At 42.3% G+C, this 18469-nt stretch overlaps 1 protein-coding gene across 3 annotated transcripts in view; it reads left to right on the top strand.

Moving 5' to 3' along the window:
* Window positions 1–13020, top strand: part of ift81 (intraflagellar transport 81 homolog) — a 36104-nt gene extending 23084 nt beyond the window's left edge. Inside the window, exons 12-20 of one of the 3 annotated variants that reach the window (XR_014570378.1) lie at window positions 1202–1330; window positions 6044–6133; window positions 6609–6695; window positions 6959–7030; window positions 7759–7844; window positions 9797–9842; window positions 10459–10759; window positions 10859–11089; window positions 12340–13020. Coding sequence is in view for 1 of the 3 variants with exons in the window: in XM_083784178.1 (XP_083640304.1) it covers window positions 1202–1330; window positions 6044–6133; window positions 6609–6695; window positions 6959–7030; window positions 7759–7844; window positions 9797–9842; window positions 10459–10641 (693 nt within the window). In the remaining 2 variants the exon portion in view is untranslated. Of the gene's footprint in view, window positions 1–1201; window positions 1331–6043; window positions 6134–6608; window positions 6696–6958; window positions 7031–7758; window positions 7845–9796; window positions 9843–10458; window positions 10837–10858; window positions 11090–12339 lie in introns of those variants that run through there. The other 2 variants (XR_014570379.1, XM_083784178.1) reach the window with 2 other exon arrangements.
* Window positions 13021–18469: the final 5449 nt, after the last annotated feature.

The raw sequence follows: 18469 nt of genomic DNA, 5'->3' as shown, positions 1-18469 counted from the left end.
ACATTTTCTGTAAAATAGGCCCCTCCCATGAACTTTGGAAGCCGATTATGGACGAACGATATGGAATATCAAAATTCTGACTGTGCTGTTTTAATCGGATAGGTCCCGAGATCATGTGTACTGATTTGTGTGAGATTTGGTCAAAATCTGTAGGAGGAGGAGCATAAAGTGTGTTTTGAACAAAATCCAAAATGGCAGGAAATCTATCTAGACGCAAATGGGCGTGGACTATATGGGGAGATGCGTCATGACCCAAGGAATCCAGTGAAAAAAAGATTTTACGACCTACGGTTCAAGAGTTATACCCCAAAACGTAAAGTTGGCTGTTATAGCGCCACCATGAGGCCGACCGATATACTGATAAGGTAATTAATTTTCGTAATTATTATGAGTCTTGTAAGTATAGCCCTTACGGTCTCAGAGGAAAAAATACTTGAAAGTGAGTTTTTGCATTTTCCCATTCATGTCTATGGGGAAATTTAATGCACTAATTAATTCATATAAATTAAACTATCCAACAAATGTCTTAGCAAAATACACGCACACGATTCTGATTTTTTTCGGTCGATTTGACATATGGCTCAAGTGCGTACAGTTAAAACTGTGGGAGGAGATGCACGTCAAAATAAAGTTTATCTGAAGAAGACGATAAATAAAAGGTCACAAAAGCAATAGTATGGTTGCCCTCAGGGCAACCACACTAATAATACGGAAAGTGTTACAGTTACTAGAGTCTGGTTGCCCTTTGGGCAACCACACTAATAAGGCCTCAAGATAATCCATCATGTATCTTTATTATTAGCTTGGTTGTTGACCTGTCATCAGCTGGTGTGTGTGTGTGTGTGTGTGTGTGTGTGTGTGTGTGTGTGTGTGTGTGTGTGTGTGTGTGTGTGTGTGTGTGTGTGTGTGTGTGTGTGTGTGTGTGTGTGTGTGTGTGTGTGTGTGTGTGTGTGTGTGTGTTAATTACTAGAAGAATATGCTTGCCATTGCCTTGTGTTAATTACTAATTAATTATTATGCATCGTTATCGTTAGGATAACACACTGACTGACTGACACTTCATGTTTATGCCAACACTGACGAGGAGAGATGATGGATGACAGAATGAAATGCCAGGCACAACATCATGATCTCTTCTTCATGCTGGTGTGTGTGTGTGTGTGTGTGTGTGTGTGTGTGTGTGTGTGCGTGCACTGTGCAGCAATCCCTGGAGGCTCAGAAGGGGATTTCAGGGTACAGCGACACTCAGGAGGGGCTCGAGAGGGTGTCGGCCACCAAGAGCGAACTGGACGAGATGAAGGGCCGTACCCTGGACGACATGTCAGAGATGGTGACTATACTGTTGTAGGGAGTTTGGTGTTCGCATGTCAGAGATGGTGACTATACTGTTATACTGTTGTAGGGAGTTTGGTGTTCGCATGTCCACTCTAAGACCACCTGAGACCACATTCTACAAATGTCTTCTCGAATCCATATATAACCTATGAGCTGTACTCAAACTGTGGTGCTCAAACCTTTTCATGTCAAGAACCCCTAGAATTGTTCGGTCGCCGAACTCAATTCGATTCAAAAATATATATTCGAAGATTTGCGCCACATTTTCACGATTTTTCAAAAATGGCACGGCAATCGGTGCCGTGCTATGAGCTTGTAGATCTGCTATTTTTCAATAGCTAAAGTTTAAAATAATGTTTAAAGTTGTTAACCCATAAAAGTGACACGGATGCGCTAATGCAAACCTGCTTATTACAGAGCAGTCGTTGAAAAAAATCCACGGCTTCACTTTCTGTGTTTATCAATTACTTGAATTGAAACCCTTGAAGGTTACTGAAAAGATGAAAAGAACCCTCCTTTTTTGTAATAAAATTGCGATCTATATTTGAATAACAATGACTATGATTCTATCATTCGACACTTCCATGAACGACTTCAGTGGCACTGGGAAAGATGCTGACTTTTGTAAATGTGCTCATAAACCAAAGAACCGTTCCACGCTATTTTTTTATATCCACCGCTTCCGGTATTGTTGAATTACCATTGGAGCATACGCCGAAGTATTTGCAGCTTTGATTCACGAAAATCCGGCGGAAAATAGTCCCATGGTTTGTTGTTGAAGAGAAAAACATGCCGCCATTACGATGCGAAAGGAAGACAGCCTCCACAGCATGTTGTCGTCCAAACAAACCGCCCAATGATTGATTTCCGGTTCCGTCATCATAACACGACGGCCTCGTCACAAGGTCTGCGACAAATCCGGTCTTTCTTTTTAATTATTAAAACACTGCGAATTAAACAAATGGCGGGTTTAGCGTATTAAGCGTGGCTACAACAACATGGATTAAATCATTTAAAGCCCTCAAAGTGTTAACACGTTTGTGCATTGAGATAAATTAACCAGTCCACAATATCATCATCCATCCATCCATTCATAAATATACACTGTATACATGTTGAACTGTTAAAGCCCATGCTAGATCAGGTCAGACTCATCTTTGTCAGCCACTCACAGCAGTGAATATCTGACCAAGTGCTCAACTCCGACATACACACATATATGGTGTCAGTGATTGCTTTATATAAGAAGAACTCTATATTAATCGTGTTGGGTGATTACCAGTTACTTTTTCTCTATCAGTGTTATTATAATTTCAATGTTTTAATTCATTATTATTTTTATTTTGTTTCAACTTAAAATTTTAATTAATTTAGTTCATTTAGTTTTTAAAGCTGGGGAGCATTTTTCTTAAGGCTTAGTTTAAGTTGTATGATTAATATTAGTTTTAGTGTTCTTTGTATTTGTCAGGGGTGATATTCAAAAAGGTCAGAAAAACCCAACTAAACAAAAACAGTAATCCAAATTTAAACTGGCACAGCCAAACAATTCTAAGATAGATTTCATATCACCCAAAATACTAAGCTTACAGTATGTATGACGCACGCAGGCTCCACCGCGTGCAGTCACACAACGCAACGCGGGCATTGGAGCCACCCTTCATTGATTAAAAAGGGAACATTCCCTGACGGTGACGCGACGCTGACGCGCCCGGTGGAGCCCCGGTGTTACATGGCAACATTCATAGAGATAGATAGATAGATAGATAGATAGATAGATAGATAGATAGATAGATAGATAGATAGATAGATATATAAGGAAGAAATGCTGAAATACTATATTACTAAAAACCTAAAATCCACTTATACAACAAATACAAACACCAACAGTTCATAAGAGACAGATATTGCACGACAGGAGTCCTTAGCAGCATAAAGGTTAGGGGATATTGCACTTGTTTAAGGAGAATCTGTCTGTTTTACTCCCAGTGCTGGGATACCTCATGGTCAGAAGGCAACAGAGTGAACAGTCCATGATGTGGGGGTATTCCTGATGTTATTGCTGATGTTATAGCTGTAGTTGTGTGCCTGGGTAATGTTCATTCATTGTGTTGGGGCATAAAAACACTTCCCCTAAACTAATATCAGCTCAAAGTGTTTTCTGTGCTTTTGGCAGCTTGCAGTGCACACTTGGCAACAGTTGGCGTACTACTCATAATGATAGATTTAAAAAAAAACATTCCTGGCTTCAGCAGCCTAAAAGCAGACCTTTCAGTCCCGTTGCAACCTGCCAATGATCCAAACTATGAGGGAGGGCAGAATCCATTTCTGTCCGTCGGCCGGTCTTTTTATAGGTCGGCCGGTCGGTCCGAATGCAATTTTAGGCCGGTGCGATGGGTCGGCCGGTCCGTATGTGCGTCGGCCGGTCCGTATGTGCGTCGGCCGGTCCGTATGTGCGTCGGCCGGTCAGTATTTACATCGGCCGGTCAGTATTTATGTCGGCCGGTCAGTATTTACGTCGGCCGGTCAGTATTTACGTTGGCCGCTCCGTATTTGCGTCGGCCGGTCTGTGTTCACGTCGGCCGGTCCGTAGGTGCGTCGGCCGGTCCGTGATTAGGTCTTTCTTCATATTATTATTTTTTTCTGCTCTCGTTGCAAAAGATAAGTCCAGTGGAACACTTCTTTTTAGTAATGTATGGCTTCCGTAGTGTCGCGGTCTATGCTGTCGCCTCTCGATTTATTTTTGCATGTGGAAGTTAGTTCGAATCACGCTCGCGGCAGGCAAAAATTATTATATTTAAAAAAATAGCCGTATGGAATTAATACATTATTTGATAGGCAGACAGGCAGGCAGGCAGACAGACAGACACCAGGCAGGCAGACAGGCAGACAGACAGACAGCCTGCCTGCCTGCCTGCCTGCCTGCCTGCCTGCCTATCAAATAATTGTCTCCACCAGGCCGAAGGCATGTGGGGAGAGTATGTTTTGCACTCCGTCCGTCCGTGTGTCCGTCCGTGTGTCCGTCCGTCCGTCCGTGTGTCCGTGAGCAGCTAATCTCGGCCACCGTTAACCTGGTCGATGCCAGATTTTGCACACACACTCCCTGGATGCCAACGATGAACCTCTGCCCCAAACTTTCCAGAACGGCCTGTTATAGAGCCACCAGGAGGCCGCTTTGTGCAAAACAAGTTTTTGCACAGTACACCTACAGATTTTGTCCAAACATCACGCAAATTGGTACACAGTCTCTCTAGAGCCATTCAACGAAACCGGTCTTTCAGATTTCTCACACTCCATCCTGATTGGTTAAGATTGGCTTCCAAAGTTCACAGGAGTGCTCAGTTTCAAACAAAATGCTGCAAATCATGAACACATCGCGTGATTTCCATGAAATTGTGCACCCACATTCCCACTAGGCCGAGGACGAAATGCCACATGAACAATTTCAACTCAGACTCAAGGTGGCGCTATAACTGGCCGAAAAGTGTTTTTACCTCTAACTGCACGGATCTGTGGATAACTTTGTATGCCAACTCCCTAGAGGCCAAGGAAAAACCTTTGCCTGGAATTTTTCACATCTGCTCTTTATAGCGCCACCAGGAGGCCGACATATGTAAAACACATTTTCTATTATTACTCCTTTTATCCAAATTTCACGCAAATCGGTATACACTATCTCCATAGTCATGTGATCAACACGGAGCGGCACCATTTCCCATCTTCCATCCTGATTGGCTAAGATTGGCTTCCAAAGCTCACACGATTCGTCCATTTCGAAAAAAGGCCACAAATCACAAACACAGTGTGCAATTTCCGTTAAATTATACATGCACATTTTCACTAGGCCGAGGACGACATGCCACAATTTTTTCCTCAAAATCAGCCTCACGGTGGCGCTATAACAGGCCAATTCCTGTTTTTAGCTATAACTGCATCGATCTGTATACAACTTATGTATGCACACATGGAAAAACATTGTACCTGCATCCCTCCAACACGAACCTCCGGCCCAAATCTTCCTCAACAGCCTGTTATAGCGCCACCATGAGGCCACAACCTGACCTGCCCTGGTGGAGACCTGTGCCGATTGGCACTTTGTCTAGTTAATAATGTATTAATTCCATACGGCTATTTTTTTAAATATAAAAATTTTTGCCTGCCTCGAGCGTGATTCAAACTAACTTCCACATGCAAAAATAAATCGAGAGGCGACAGCATAGACCGCGACACTACGGAAGCCATACATTACTAAAAAGAAGTGTTCCACTGGACTTATCTTTTGCAACGAGAGCAGAAAAAAAAAATATGAAGAAAGACCTAATCACGGACCGGCCGACGCACATACGGACCGGCCGACACACTTACGGACCGGCCGACGTGAACACAGACCGGCCGACGTAAAGACGGACCGGCCGACGAATCGCACCGGCCGACGTATTTCACGTCGGCCGCTAAAAATGCATTCGGACCGACCGGCCGACCTATAAAAAGACCGGCCGACGGTGCTTAGCGACGGACGTGTCGGTCGCAAGAAATGGATTCAGCCCTTACTGCAAACTATACTGGAGATGCCGTTTCCTCGACTCCAACACAAATCTGTAGACACTGAGCAGCGCTCTGTCCACTGTTCATTCAGCCAAGTAGGGGTTTTATGTACCTGTGGGGCTTTCAGTTCAGGTCGGTTCAGTTAGAGCTGTTGATCTCTTTACAGGTGAAGAAATTGAACTCTATGATAGTGGAAAAGAAGTCGGCTGTTGCTCCGATTATCAAGGAGCTGAGGCCTTTGAGACAGCAGTGTCAGGTGAGTGTCGTGTGATACAAAACAAAACGCTCTGATTCTCAGTATTTAAATTCCCCGTGTCTGTGTCATTGAGTGTGTGTGTGTGTGCACGCGTGTGCCTGCGTGCATGTGCCTTTGAACACAATAGCCATTGTATAGGAGAAATGGGCACACACTTGCTATTCACTTCCATTCATCTGTATGTGGAGTTAATCCATTGTCTTGTTGAACTATAGCTATTTTAGAAGCTTTACCACCAGTGTATTTGTTCAATTGACTCACTGACTTTTATTTGGAAATGTTTCCTGTAATGGAAAATTTCGAGGACGTGGACAGACTCACGCATGTTACCGGCTGATACCGACAACAAGCCACTCCAGACCTACTTATCCCTATATGCTTTGTATGACATTTGTACAAATACCTATGGTAATGAAAATAATTATTATTATTATGAACCCCTCCCTTGTATTGAATGTGTCTTCTTCTTAAACAGGAGCTAACACAGGAACATGAGGAGAAGAAGGCTCAGTACGATAGCATTGCTGCTGGTTTGGAGAGCAACAGATCCAAGTTGGAACAGGTGGGAATATATACACAACATAAGAGTTGCCCTGGCCTAGATGAAGTACCGTGTGCAATCATTTAATCCCTCAGATTCTAATTATATATTTGGGGTTCGGATGTAGCTTAACAAATTAGCTCTGTTTATTTGGCGCTGCACTGTGGCGACATGGACATAAGGGCTACACTTGCATGCGGGCCATTTGTCTAAGACAAATTTCTTCCTCGGGAGACAAATAATAAAGAACCTTGTTTTCCAATGTGTTTCCTTCCGTCTTGTAGGAGGTCAAAACCTTGAGAGAAGAAAACGCTCAGGAGGAAAACCGATATCACCACATCAATGGCGTGAAGCAGGTAACAAGCTTTAACAGCAAGTAACACCTTCTCCAAACCAGGACAGGAAACGCATCTTTTCACCGCAGTGGTTCCTATTAGGGTAATATGTGCTGTTCTACCGAGAGCGTTACTAGTAGATTATTATTGAAGGGGTGTAAGTGAAAGTTTGAAATTCTTGTTTACAAAGAGAAAGCTTACAGAAGTTACATAGTATACATTTAGTAATGGTTCAATAAAGTTTTCCTCCTTTTTAACTATTAAGTGTGCCCGGATCTCCGCTTTTTTTGAGTGGTGCAACCATTCCAAGGAACAGCAATGTCCGTCCGAACCTATGTGACTATGTCCTAACCTATGTGACTATGTTTATAGTACCAGTAGGGGCAAAAGTTGTGCCAGAAACAGAGAGAGAGAGATCGTGTTGCACTGTTGCCTGCTAATTACAGAGAGAGAGAGAGAGACATAGAGAGAGAGAGGCAGGGGGAGAGGGGAGTTGCAACACTCAGTTTGAGTGATTTTTTTCCTATACATTTAATCCTGTTGCACAGACTTTGCTTAATTGTATTCATCTATCCTATGATTGCACAGCGCAACCGTCCATATGCTTCAGGTTGTACTAGACTAGAGTACTAGACAAATGGATGTCGTAATTGCGATATGCCCGCATTGGGCCGGTGGCTGGTGTTCATTTCAGTCCCTTCCACCAAACAACTGACTTTATACCTGATCTACCCCGCCCCCCCAAACAGATCATTGAAATGCAAATGCAGAGGGCGGTGGAAGAGACCAAGGCATACGTGTCCTCTGATCCGCAGGAGAGGAAGAAGGCCATCAGGTGAGTGAGTGCGCTGAGCCCAGCCAGCCAGCCTGCCTGCCAGCTGCTTTGGAGTTGATTAGCCCATTGTGATCCACAGTATCCTCCAGTAACACATTCACACTTATCTTTCCCTGCAAAGGCAAACAGAAGTAAAGCCTGGGTGAAGTTGCACGTGGGTGTTGAACTCATGCACACATCACGTCATGTCAAACTACGTCGCTTGTAAGCTTGTAGATGGCTGTTTTCAGTTCACAACAGTAGCATGCAACTAAGTTTAAATCAGGCTAGGTTGTCTGTAGATATGTGGTCATAGAAATCATGTCAACAGTAAGGAATTGATGAAAGCTTGTCAGGCATCAGGGAATCTAGTCATTCCACCTTGGAAAGTCCAGAGTTAATCATTTATTCATCTGTCATTGATTCAAAGGCCTCGATTAAGCAGTTCCAATAATATTACTAATCATATTACAGTATTATGATCTGGGGGCGTGTGGTATGTCATATTGCAATTTTGGGCATGTTAAGAAGCGCTTTTGACACCCCGCGGAGTGCGCAAAACGGCCTTGAATTAGTCATGGGTGTGTTTAAGGCGTGTTTGAGACGTACCCAATCAACATGTCCGTACTATTCTATTTACCAGTCAGCTGATGTCACATACGGAATGCATCGTGGTATTACATTTCTTCAGGCTGGCACCATAGAAGACATGACATGACTTTGTCACATTTGGGTTAATTATTCCTATTGCACTGCATGTTATCACCTTTATGCCTCAAAAGAACAGACCCACCTATACCTTTCAGATTGGAATGGAACTGCGAGTAGATAGCAGCATATTGGCAAATTGGCAATCCATGCGTAATGTTCCCAGAATCGTCTAACCCCCGAACATGCAAGTTTGTTTGATATTGTTTAATTCGATAACGATAGAACCATGTACCATACAGCGAATGAAAGCAAGATTCCTAAGGAATATGGAGATTTTTACATTGTTTATAGGCTAATATCAACGTATTTTTATGAAAGACAAAAGGGCTGTGAACTTGAAGAGCTCAATCACCATCCCGACACGGAAGAAATATAGCCTAGTGCATGCATGTATATGCACTGTTGCACTTGCACACAGTAGCCTACACACGCTCTTTATTTGTTTCTATTGAAAAACACCAGTAAAATAACGGTTATTATATTTTATTTCATTCAAGTCACGACGAAGGAATGAGTTGAATGCGTGCTGCGTAATGCTGTGGCCCTGATGGTATGGTCTTCGCTGAGTTCGCTCGTAGCATTTTATTGAAGAAGACTTGAATCGGGTGTGATACAGCATATGAAAGCAAACTTCCCACGGATTATGGAGATGTTTTTATTTATTTTTAAGGTTGAGAAATGAAAGAATTATGGCTGTTTTATTTTATTTTATTTTTGGATTAGCCGTCCTTAGTTGGGCAAATGCATTCATCTGGGGATCCTTGACATGGGAATGTGCTGTGTGAGGATCACTGGTTTAAACAACATTAGGAGAAAAGCCCAAATAACCACTTTAGAAACAAGAAAAGCAACCACAAAATAGTACAACTACCAATATTTACAAGCAACTTTACAGAAAAAGAAGCCGTGGTCAGACCCACGTCTAATCGTTATGCGCTGAGTGTCTTTAGGTCAAGGGGCTTAATAGCAAATTGCGCAAAGCGAAAATAATTAACATATGGACACTCCCACAATGCTAAAATATTCAGGAACGCCGTATGCCATAATGTGTGTGCGTTCAACACGGGCCGAGTGCGTTCAACACGGGCCGATATGCCTTTCATAATACGAATGTGCGCAGAGCGAGGCCAATTTATGTATTACCATAGGTAAAACGCACCTTCAAAATCTAGGCCAAACTCTTAGTAATTCAGATGAGTTAACCTTGACGATGGCTTTGGACTACACTTGAAGTATGTATGCTTATCCGGTTGTTTTTACAGGGAAGTGTACATGAAGAACATTGCAGAGCAGGAGTCACTTGGCAAGGTGAGTACAGTTTCTACTGTCTACACTCTACTACACTCTCTAGGTGAGTACAGTCTCTCTCGAGGTAAGTACAGTTGGATGTGTCTACTGTCAGTTGGATGTGTCTACAGGTCAAGGTGAGTACAGTTGGATGTGTCTACTGTCAGTTGGATGTGTCTACTGTCTACTCCACTCTCTGGCACTGCTCTGGCATCTGCTAGGTGAGTACAGTTGGATGTGTCTACAGGTCAAGGTGAGTACAGTTGGATGTGTCTACTGTCTACTGTACACTCTCTGGCACTGCTCTGGCATCTGCTACGGATCAACTGCATAGACCGGGTCAGTAGTTATGTCTTCCTTATTCTGTCTAGATTGAACATGGTCTGATTGCAGATGGCAAAGTGGCCGATGGGAAGGATTGTAAATGCATCAGAACAACAACTTGAATCCTCTGAGTCTGCATACATGTTACACTTATGAAAAGAAGTCATACTATTTTTGTCTTTATTTATACTGATATTTAGAATGCCATCTAAAACGTATCGGCGACAATTTAGACCATGTTCATATCATTCATTCATTCATTGCTGCTCTCTCTCCCTCCCTCTCTATCTCTCTTTATCGCACCGAACTGCAGAAGTTACGTGAGAAACAGAAGGCCGTGAGGGAGAGCCACGCCCCCAACATAAAGCAGATGAAGATGTGGCGCGACCTGGAGCAGCTGATGGAGTGCAAGCGCCAGTGCTTCATCAGAGCCCAGAGCCAGGCCTCTATTGGCCAGGTCATTCAGGAGGGAGGAGAGGATAGGCTGGTACTGTGAAGCCTAGTTTATATGCTTTGTGGAAATGTGTCATTTATGTGTTCTATTTTTGTCGACACTTTTCACAGAGGCACTTGAGGTAGTCATGTACAGTTGATGTTCACCCTACTGTTGGACTGTAGTCATGTACAGTTGATGTTCACCCTACTGTTGGACTGTAGTCATGTACAGTTGATGTTTACCCTACTGTTGGACTGTGGTGGGGGACTGTCATAAGTCAATGGTTTTCAACCCTTTTCATATCAAGGTCCATTATTTATTTGGCATTTAAACCACGGACCACCATTTGATGAGATGTAACCTCTCAGACCCAAAACTAGAGAATATTTTGTTGTCGTTGGATAAGATTTTGTCAGTCCACAATTCTATGCTGTATTGATGTGGTACCATAAGACGGATAACAGGCAAACATGATCAAAGTAACAATTCTTTTATATGCTCCAATTGTGTAGACTTTAAGTAGCCTAATGCAGGTATTTAACAATAATTTAACTCTTGAGAGCATAAAATGAAACCAAATGGATGGGTCCATTTGGTTTCGGTGGCTTCGGTGCTACTGAAAATTTCTGACGAGCCGAAATCATTTCGGCACTACAGCGCCGAAACAGCGGTAAAATAGGAGTATGAATCGGCCCTAATAAGGGTCCATTTTGTTACCAACTCTCCATCATTTAGCTGGTTGAAAACCACTGTCATTAGTCATTGTGGATAAAGGCGTGAGATGCGGTACATTGTTAAAATGCAACATGATGAACGGAGAGAGGTGGTCCCAACATGAGCAGATCTAGTGCAAAAAAACTAGTAGAAAAGCATACTATTTTTAAGTCATCCTCACATTCTGTGTATCATTGAAATATTCTCTTGAAGGGACGCATCTCCCCATATAGGCCACGCTCATTTCCGTCATGATATATTTTCCGCCATTTTGAAAACACACTTTTTGCTCCTACTGATTTTGTCCAAATCTCACAAAAATCGGTACACATGATCTCTGGACCTTTCGAATGAAAACAGCACTGGCGGAATTTTGATAGTGCATATCGTTCGGCCGTAATCGGCTTCCGATTAGTGAGAGGGGCCTATTTGACAAAAAACGCCACAAATCACGAACCAAACATCCAATCCACTCCAAATTTTTTATCAACCAAAAGCCAAAAGCAATTCTATTTTCATCCATAGGGGGTGCCGTAAATGCAAAAAAGTTAACCGTTTGTTGCAGAAAAATGCAACTTACACAAATTACTTACACATGATCACAGGGGTGACGCAACATTGCAATTGGCTGGCAAAATTATTGGGAGGGGCCTATGTAAGCGACTGCGGCAACCACACTTTGCAATTTTTCAAAATTGCGACTTTTCTAGTTGAGTTTGTTTTTGGTAAAAATAAACTGCATTTCATACAACTCAATCTTTTTCTCCCACTTAAAGTATATTTGTGATTTATAGATTATATCATGTCTACCTGGTTTCTGTAATATCAGTACAAGGTGATGGCACAGACAGAAACTGTTTAAAGGGCCTTGCAAGATAAAACGCAGTTCATTTTCAATGAGACCTGCGTTTTTGCTTTTTTTTACGTTTGCGTTGTTGCGCCCCTCTTCAACAGACCTAGAGGAGACCTGTGTTGATCCAGGCAACAACGCCTGCGTTCCTCGCTTCGTTTGCAAGGCAACCTCCTCTGTCGATGCCAAGACAGAAAGAGTAGCTTACTATAATCTACAACTAGTGCAATTCCGCTCAGTACTCTCAGAATTTCCAGTGAATGTTCATCTCCATGACGATGATGATGTCCAATACCATGACTTATCTTTGCATGAGAAGCACTCTTCCGGTGATGACACCGTTTGAGGTGGCTCATGGATCCAGAGCTGAGGGGACACATGTCCCACCCACGAGGTGTCATGGGATAAGAGTCTTCCTCTAGCGTGCTGCTTGCATGCATATAGCCCACTGACTTCAAACATGTCCACTTGTCCAGCGGCCTCCATTTTGACACATCTTTGCGAATGCGCCTTCAATCAAAGTGTCTAACGATAGCGGTATACAAAGTGTTGCACTTGGGACAGGGGCGCTTGCACTAGGGCGGCTATTTTTAGAAACGACAACCATGACCTTGGGGGTAGCTAGGGTATAGCTTGCCAATTTTGGAATTCTATGAGACCTCCATTGTTTTAGGCAAAGCAGTGCAGTTGTCAAGTCATTTATGTATTTTACTTAGCTGTATTTTCCATCCTATAGTATAGACACTCTACACAGATATTTTTCTATGCTAGAGCTCAGTTAAAATGCTTAAATTTAAGTATTTCTTCATATTTTGATACAGAAGGCTTTATTAATCCTCTGGGAAATGTCTGTACTTGCATTTCAAATAAATCAAATAACAATATATTATGTCTTAATTAATGGGTATTGTCTATCTTATGTCAAATTGCTCCCAAAACACTCCTTTCCATCAAGGGTAAAATGGACACTAATGTTGTATTGAAGGATCACATTTTGCTCAAAGAAAAGTTTGAAGGGATTTGTGGTGTTTGCTTCAAATGTGCTCATTGTTGTAATAGGATTGCTTAAGTTCTCTCCCCTCCCCAGGACTGGAAAAGATTTGGCCCACATATTTTCGGCGCAGAACGACCCACCTCAATCGGTCAACACCATCCTGAGGGCCCCTTAAATATGTGTACCTACTGTACTATTCCCCCATATCACTTCAAAGCTTGATAGTTGTGTTGTGAACAAGTGTACTCACTGACTCTATTAATCAGAGGTGGCCGTGGTGAAGTACACTCCATACTCCAGTAGAAGTACAAGTAATTATCACACAAAAAGCTCTTCTAGAAGTCAATGTATCATATCAAATTGTTTAATACAATTTAAGCACACAAGTAAGTCAAAATGTAGTCTCTCCTCTCAAGACGGACTGTTCACTCGTAAAAAAAAAGAGCCTGCTGTTTTTCCTTTGTTTTGCCAATCTTCTTGGAACTTCACACGAATGGACAACAAAGCTCTCTTCAAGCAAGACAACGTTTAAATAAGAGTGAGGGTGGAGACAGACAGAGTGGGAATGATAATTGAGTTAAATGATCATGTGCCACTGACTGTAATGTAGATTTAATTCTAGAACAATGTAGATACACAGTTGCATCATTTGTATACTTGGTGGTGGAAAAGGCTACATTGCCCTTTGGAACACCTTAACAATGTGAGGACTCGGAGACATGATAAATGATAGATTCGGATGGTAATCTTCTAGATTAGAAAATGTAAATAGAGTTGCATGGATTGTAAACCCACTGCCAAATTTAAACGGGTTGCCCGTTAATTTCACTCCAGATAAAAGCAAATGATGTTGCTTCATACAAATACAAACCTGAAAGGGAGAGGGGACAGAGGAGACCTCTCTCCTGTAACGTAACCTGATATGTTGCTGACAGACGCTGTTAGTGGTCCTTTAATACACCAGATGTATCAAGTGTAGATTATTGTAGAAGGCAGTGTGACGTGGACCTGGTCAGAATGGTGGTGAATTGATATAATTACAGTTTTCACTTTGTGCTGCATCATGTAGCCTTCATGTGTCAACCGATGCATGTCAATTCCTCTCAAGAATCCAACAGTGATGTCCCCTGATCCTGACATGTTGGGGGCAGTGGTGGTTTTTCTGAGATATCATTTCAAACTACACATTCTATCCTAAACCACACTTTTGGTGTCTGTGTATACAGTTGAGCAGTTGAAAGTTAATTGTTGTGGATGTCTGTGGAGTCTGGCTGGCCTTAACCTTGCGTTACCAAACTCTCGGCTGGCCTTATATCCCTTATGGCTTATGTATTTAAATGTTATCCAAGATAGTATGGTGGGGTTATGACAAATATGTATTTGAGTTGCATTCTCTTATTTATGCAGGTGTGTGTCTACAGTGCACTAGGCCCTTTTCATGATATCATGGCTTCAATAATTCTTCACTGCACAGCAGGAACCCTAGTCTCAGCCAAAGGAGACTAAGATTGATTGTTTTTTTTATTGATTCTGAGTTCTGACATTTATATAGATTGATTGACCTATACAATCCAGCCCTGCTATCATCTGTGGTCTCTCAGCCCCATCTGATCCATGCCCCCATCTGCTGTAGTCCTTGAAAGTTCTTGAAATTCAAACACATTCCTGGACGTGTTCCAGCCCCTGAATCCCCATGTAACGCCAATTAAAAATAACAATATTGTGAAAGAAACGAAATGGAAATTAATTCAGGCTGATGTTCCTGAAAACGGTAGGCCTACAATTATCTTCCGCTGTGGAAGTGGAACAATTGTTTAGAATTTAGATTGGGTTTTCAACAGCCTGGGGGCCCTGGGCGATCTCGATCAGCAGCAGATGCTGACACCTCCCCCCGACCCCCCCCCCCCCCCCCCTCCTCCTCACAACGATGGATGGCCTGAGGTGAGGTCAAATATAGGTCCGCGTGATCCAGTCATTATCAGCGTGTGTGTGTCAGTGTGTGTGTGTGTGTGAGACATGCAAAATTAATCTTATAAAGTTCATTTGATTATACTGCCCATTGAGAACGAGGAGGGTTTGCCAGCTGCCTCTATTTCCGTGTGGTTTTGAACGCCCCGGGCGTCTTCCATCCAATGACATTACTCCACATGCAGAGCGGAGCAAGGAACAGACACTTTCACAATGGTACAGTAAAGATCACATAGCCCAGAGGGACAGTCGCTGTGTGATTGGTTGGGTAGCTGGTTAGTAAAACGATCTTTATTGACAATAAAACATACATTACAAAGACGAAATTAACATGACAGGGCAGGACCTTATATATAAAGGGCAGGGCAGGTCATCGATTGACAATAGCCCCTTCTGTGCCCCCCCTTCCCCCTCACGCACACAACTACACACATACAGCGGTGCATGGGGAAAGTCACCGTCCATAGACCTATACACTCATTTCAGTTCAATTCAAAGGAGCTTTTATTGGCATAGGAAAACGTTTTATAATTGCCAAAGCAAGTGTCAAAATAAAACAGTTGAAAATGGGGAAAGTTGGAGGGGATCAGGCCAGCATTGTGTAAACAGCTATGTCACATTGCACTGACCACCAGACAACATCAGAGACAGGCAGGGGGGGGGGGGGTCTTCATTATAATTGTATTTATACACATGGCTTTCATGTAGTCATTGTAGTGGCTGTAGCCTACCTTTAGCCTGCTAAGTCCTTTAGTAGTCCTTTAGCCTGCTAAGTTAAGCGACATCGGTTTTGAAAAGCAACTTTGAGTAGGCCTACTCAGAAAAGCTGTATATAAATTGTATTTATTATTACTGTTTGGTTTCATTTTCAAAAACTAAAGGCTTGGGCGGGCTACATTTGGATCTCGATTGATTGAACATTTTGTTGAATGGGACATGGGTACAGTCTACAGTTCAAGGAAAGTACAGGTCAATAGTACACGTAACTGTCTACGTAAACTAACTAAAATGATTACCACACAATTATTATTATTATATTATAAACCAAAAGTGATCAGATAATCATGGATCTACCAGTGGTAGGCACCAGTGGTGGCGTCAGTGGTTACCATGACAACCAACTGAACCGACCAACCGCAGCGACGCTGTCCGTTTGGGCCATGGGACGTAGACTTTGCCTTCCTTTGATAAAATGCAGAATATATCCAGCTAGTGTTGCCATGTCGGCTTATAAGCGATTTTGCACTTGGTTTTTCAGTATACCCAGGCTCGGTACCCAGGCTTTTATTTTTGTTAGTTTTCATAGATCTGAGTTTCTTTTTTGTATTCTATTTAAATAGTCTTGAGAAAGAAATGCTGCTATTTGTCCCATGCAAAAAAAAATCTGCTATTTTAATTTGTTTCAAAAAAGCTTTATAACACCCTGTATAACATCATACTATAATTAACCGAATGTCTGTGTGTCTGTGTGTGTGTGTCTGTCTGTCTGTCAGAAACACTGCCGCAACTCCTCACTGCCTGCACCAATCACTCCCACTTTTCACACAGGCATTGACCATATGAATATGGAGGGCGTAACAAAGCCCTTTTTTATTTGACACATTAATGATTATTAATTAATTTATTAGTGAATTACAAACGCACCCGGGCGCAGTACCCTTCACGGCCACAAGGTGGGGGGGGTGCAAATATCTCACAACGGGTAAGGACTAGTGTATATAATGATGCAATCGACATAGCTCTGTTTGCAAAATACTGTACCCCCTCCTACTTTCCACATTTTCAACGTGTGAACACACTAACACAGGGCGGGCTGGACTGAGACAAAAAATCGGCCTGGACATTTTCGCGGAACTTGGCCCAGACTGGCCCACCACAACCAGCGTGCTTTTGATTGATTGATTTATTAACAGTTTGCAGAATTACAGTACATTTCTAGTACAACTCAATACAAAAACTGAACAGTGAGTGGACGACACCATAAAGCATTACACTGTTTACTATAGAGCGTCGCAGTCCCGCCCCCTCGAGAGACCCGGAAAAGAAATCGCCGTTCATTTTCCTCATAGGCATTTCTTTAAGTATTTATTTAAAGACGGTTACGCAGCGGACAAAGCCAACTCGGATCGTGACAAATCATGACAATGAACACAATATTTTGGGCCGATCAAATCATTAGAAAGAAGAAAATAAAGTCAGGAGACAACACTATTTGTTTTGTTTTTCTTCTTATAAATTATTTGATTGGCCCAAAACATTGTGTTCATTGTCATGATTTGTCACGATCCGAGTTGGCTTTGTCCGCGGCGTAACCGTCTTTAAATAAATACTTTAAGAAATGCCTATGGGAAAAATGCATTGGGATTTATTTCCTGGGCCACTCGTTGTTCTGAAAGGGGGAGGGACTGCGACGCTCTATAGGGCCCACCATTATCAATTCATCAAAACATTTAGAGACGTACGAATATACACAACTATCCTATAGTCAAAAGTTAATCATCATAGGAGGTAAAAAGGGAAAAGAAACATATAAAGTGAGGGGGAACAGTGGTGGGTGGGGGATTCAGATTTTACGGGGGCCAGTTTCGAATTGCATCCGTCCGTAGCCGTAGGTGCCCTTTGAGAGCAGTTTTGAAGGAGTCAATGGATTTTCATGTCTTAATGACTGTTTTGTGCAGATACTCTACTGACTTTTCGGGTCGAGGCCCATACAAATACTTGAAATACAAGCCCTTAACACCACCACATAACAGTCCAACATAAATGATACACAACCAACAGACAACTAATTTAACATTTGGCCCAGACCGCCGGTCCACCAGAGGATCGGCCCACCGGGCATATGCCTGTGGTACAGTCCACCCCTGTTTAGACACTTGCTTTTGGCAATGTAAACGTATTTCCTCATGCCAATAAAGCTCCTTTTCAATTGAATTGAAATTAATTTCAAAATGTTAGTGGCTTCTTTTGGGCTTGTTTTCATGCATACGATACATCAGGGGTCTGCAACCTTTTTGGAATTAAGTGCCATGTTTTTATTTTCTGGATAGTCAGTGTGCCATGTCAACATTAATTTGAATGACACATCAACATTTCCAACACATTTTGATTGTCCACGGAAATATCCTTATTTTTAATATTTATTTTCACATTGTTATGATGATCATTAGTCTCAGAGCAATGACCCACGCATCTCCCAGACTCCCTCCCCAGTCAGAGTTCAGAGTTTTAATGAATGTATAATTACAGTATGTGCAGGATGTAATTTACTGTATACATACTAATGTGAGGGACTTATTTGACTAAGTTTAAATAGTTTATTTTAAACCAAAAAGTCCTCTCTCTCTCTCTCACACTTATGC

This window comes from Protomyctophum parallelum (genome assembly GCF_964188405.1).
Source record: "Protomyctophum parallelum genome assembly, chromosome: 15".
NCBI lineage: Eukaryota > Metazoa > Chordata > Actinopteri > Myctophiformes > Myctophidae > Protomyctophum > Protomyctophum parallelum.
Note: the sequence above shows the minus strand (reverse complement) of the source record. Positions and strands in the feature narration are given on the sequence as shown.